Source organism: Sinocyclocheilus rhinocerous, unplaced genomic scaffold (assembly GCF_001515625.1).
Source record: "Sinocyclocheilus rhinocerous isolate Xijiao unplaced genomic scaffold, SAMN03320098_v1.1 scaffold5793, whole genome shotgun sequence".
Lineage (NCBI taxonomy): Eukaryota > Metazoa > Chordata > Actinopteri > Cypriniformes > Cyprinidae > Sinocyclocheilus > Sinocyclocheilus rhinocerous.
Window position 1 is genome coordinate 6780 of NW_015635574.1, and position 3281 is coordinate 10060.

The following is a 3281-nucleotide window of genomic DNA, read 5'->3' on the forward strand; positions in this document are numbered from 1 at the left end:
AAAAGTTTGTACTTCCAGAAGCATTACACACAATTAATTTTATTTATTTTTGTGATATAAAAATAACTCATCAGCTTCCTCATCTGTTGGTTTAAATACTGCTGTTGTCATTGCTCCTCTCGTCATTGCTCCTGAGCGCTTGAAGAACCTCAGAAAAAGACAACAATAATAACAGCTTGTTAGGTGGGTAAAATAAAAGGTACGTAATATAACAGGTTAACCTGATCTCATGAAAGTGTGTATAAATAGTATGCCAAATAAAAACAAAAACTCGTGGTATTGATACGCAAAAATGACTTGGGCGTGTATATGCTACGCAGTCATATGCACGCCAACAAATTTTGTATCATATGCATGCAAAAAATGCGTATTATATGCACACCAAACACGTGCATATCATATGCATGCCAAAGTAAATTTTTGCGTATCAATACCACAAGTTTTTGTTTTTATTTGGCATACTATTTATTCACATTTTCATGAGACCGGGCTCAACAGGTTGTATACATCAGTAAAACATCACAGGTTTATCACTGTATGATAATTTCTCCCTTCCTCTTAAAGTTTTATATTGCTTTGTTAGGTTTTGCCTTTCTGTTTTTGGTTACTGCTATGTCCTATTGTTATTATTATTATTTATTTTATTTTTAAATTGTTTTGGGATCTAGCACAAAATTGGAATGTAAAACTATAATAATATTTTTAGTTTGCAAATCTATGCACCTATTCCTACTGATAATATATTAGTGAAATGCTGTTGTGTTCAGCATCTGCTCTTCACTAGATCTACTGAAGAGATTCGACTGAATCAAGATGCTGCTGATGATTGAAGCTCTTCTTCTCATTTCAGCTACTCTACAGGTGAGCTTAACTTCTAGTATGAATATTACAGACATGAATACTGATGATTGATCATTATGATTCCTGTTGCTGCAGGATCACAGAGCTGCTGCCGCTGATGGACAGATATTTCCATTGGATATGGCTCTAGATTCTGTTGATGACCTTTATGTCGGTTGCAAAAAGATCATGGCTTGTCTGGTGGAGAGTGTATTGCTAGAGAATGAACTCTATAACTCACCTGAATTCAGAACGGTTTGGCAGGTTGCTGTAGATAATTATGAGCCTCCAGAAGATGAATTGAAAGTGATCCATTCAGTTGCCATTTATGTGTACACTAACTCACGTTATAATCTATATCAGGATTTTAATCATGCTGTCCGTAGTGATAAACAAAAATACAAAGACAAGTCATATACATGGTATTCACTTCAGTTTTTGCTAACAGAAGCAATACAGATTCTGAAGGAAACACAAAATGGATGCAAGTCAACTTATCGTGGAACAAACATTGAATTCAATAAGAATGTTCTGAACAAACAGGTTCGTTTTGGCTCATTTACATCCTCCTCTCTTAGTAGTACAGTAGCAGGACATTTTGAAACTAAGTCTTGTTTTGAAATCACAACTTGTGAAGGTGCTGATCTGACAAAATATTCTACTTTTCCTAATGAGACAGAGGTGCTGATTCCTCCATATGAGGTGTTTAAAGTTAAAGAAATCAAGACAAGAAGTGTTCAGAAAGATCTCTGGTGTGAAACTGTATTTGTGTTGGAAAGTATTGGAGTAAGAAGTGACCTGAACTGTGATTTGTTCAAGAGACCAACCAAGTCTATAACAAATAGATCAAGATTTAGGAAGTATCAATTTAGACACTTTTATCAAAAACGACGTAGATTCCATTCAAGGTATAGAGATAATGTGTTCTCCAGCTTCCAAAGAATTTATGAGGACCCTTTGACCTTGGCGTTGCGATTCTGCCCTTCTGTTTGAGCTGTTGTAATACTTCAAATGTTGAGTGCTGATATACATGATTACATGAGTTGCAGTGGTTTCACACAAATCAATTAATTACCTACAAACAAATAATTTCGCCGCCTTTGTCAGAAAATATGATTTGTTCATGTAATTTTTAAATTAAGGATTTAAAGATCTAATTTTATTTTGATTGCAGCCTGTGTGCAGCTTCAAGAAAGCAAACATACATCTCTTTTGCACTTCACATTTCTCTGTCTGTCTCACTGTGATTTAAAATGTATTAATTTAATACTTTAAATGTTTATATTATTTTTCTATTGCTGTTTAATATAAAGTTGCATAATGTGTGTTAACAAGTTAGAGACCAGTCAATGTCTCTAAATATTGTTTTCAGCATCATATGTCTGTAAATCAGTCATTTTTCATTTCATTGGCTTTTTTTTTAATAACACTTGTTGAATGCAACTAGATTATTCAATAAATTCTAATTTTACCATGAATTTTTAACATGTCTTCTGCTTCCTGTTCTTCTCCCTCTGTCTGTCTCTTACATTGATGCATTGATGCACAGGTGTAAAGAGTACATGAAAAACATACTTGAGTAAAAGTGAAAATTACCTTACAATGAAAATTACTCTACTACTAGTGATATTACGTTCAACACGGAAGCTCCGAAGCTAATTGTATCAAAAAAAAAAAAAAAAGACGAGAGGGATAATCCAGGACAAGCGAAAATCAGGAAACAGGCAATCAGGAAACTAGACTTAGACAATTAGAAACTCCAACTAGGACCGGGAACTGGCTCTGTAAAGTAGCTATCGACTAGCTATCGATATGCGCTTACAATACTCGGCCCTGAATGGTTGTTTGAGACTGATTCTTATAGTGGGTGTAATTGGTAGCAGCTGTGTAAATCAATCAATCGGTTCACTCCCAGCAGAATCGGTATTTTAACGTTTCTGTTCCAGCGTTCCTCTGTATTATTACCGTTCCGACAAAAAAAGAAAGAAAAGAAAATAGAAGTTGCATATATAGGCTCACGTAGCATTTTTTTTTAGCCCTATTACATTCAGAAATGTTCAGCAATTCAACATTCAGCAAAATGTTTACAAACATTATAGACACAGTTATTAGTTTCTCTCCACAACAAATCCTCTAAAGTTAAAGGGTTAGTTCACCCAAAAATTTAAATGAGCCCATAAATTACTCACCCTCAAGTCATCCTAGGTGTATATGACTTTCTTCTTTCAGACGAATCCAGTCGGAGTTATATAAAAAATGGTCTTTGATCTTTCAAGCTCTATCGTTGTACTCAGCGGGTGTTGCATTCCTTCTGTTCAAAAGACATGAAATAAAACTGAGCAAAAATCATTTCTGGCTAATCACTTTTGAGGGTTCCTATCCACCCCCGACTTGGTGTGGGCTAGCCAATACCAGGCGTGAATTTTTGAGCGGTAGAAGTT

At 34.9% G+C, this 3281-nt stretch overlaps 1 protein-coding gene across 1 annotated transcript; it reads left to right on the forward strand.

The window, feature by feature from the left end:
* Nucleotides 1–813: 813 nt before the first annotated feature.
* Nucleotides 814–1700, forward strand: LOC107747350 (ecto-ADP-ribosyltransferase 5-like; the record flags this gene model as incomplete). The annotated part of the gene is made up of 2 exons (XM_016561818.1): nt 814–861; nt 937–1700. Coding segments are annotated over exons 1-2 (812 nt in total), but the record flags the coding sequence as incomplete, so codon positions are not given.
* Nucleotides 1701–3281: the final 1581 nt, after the last annotated feature.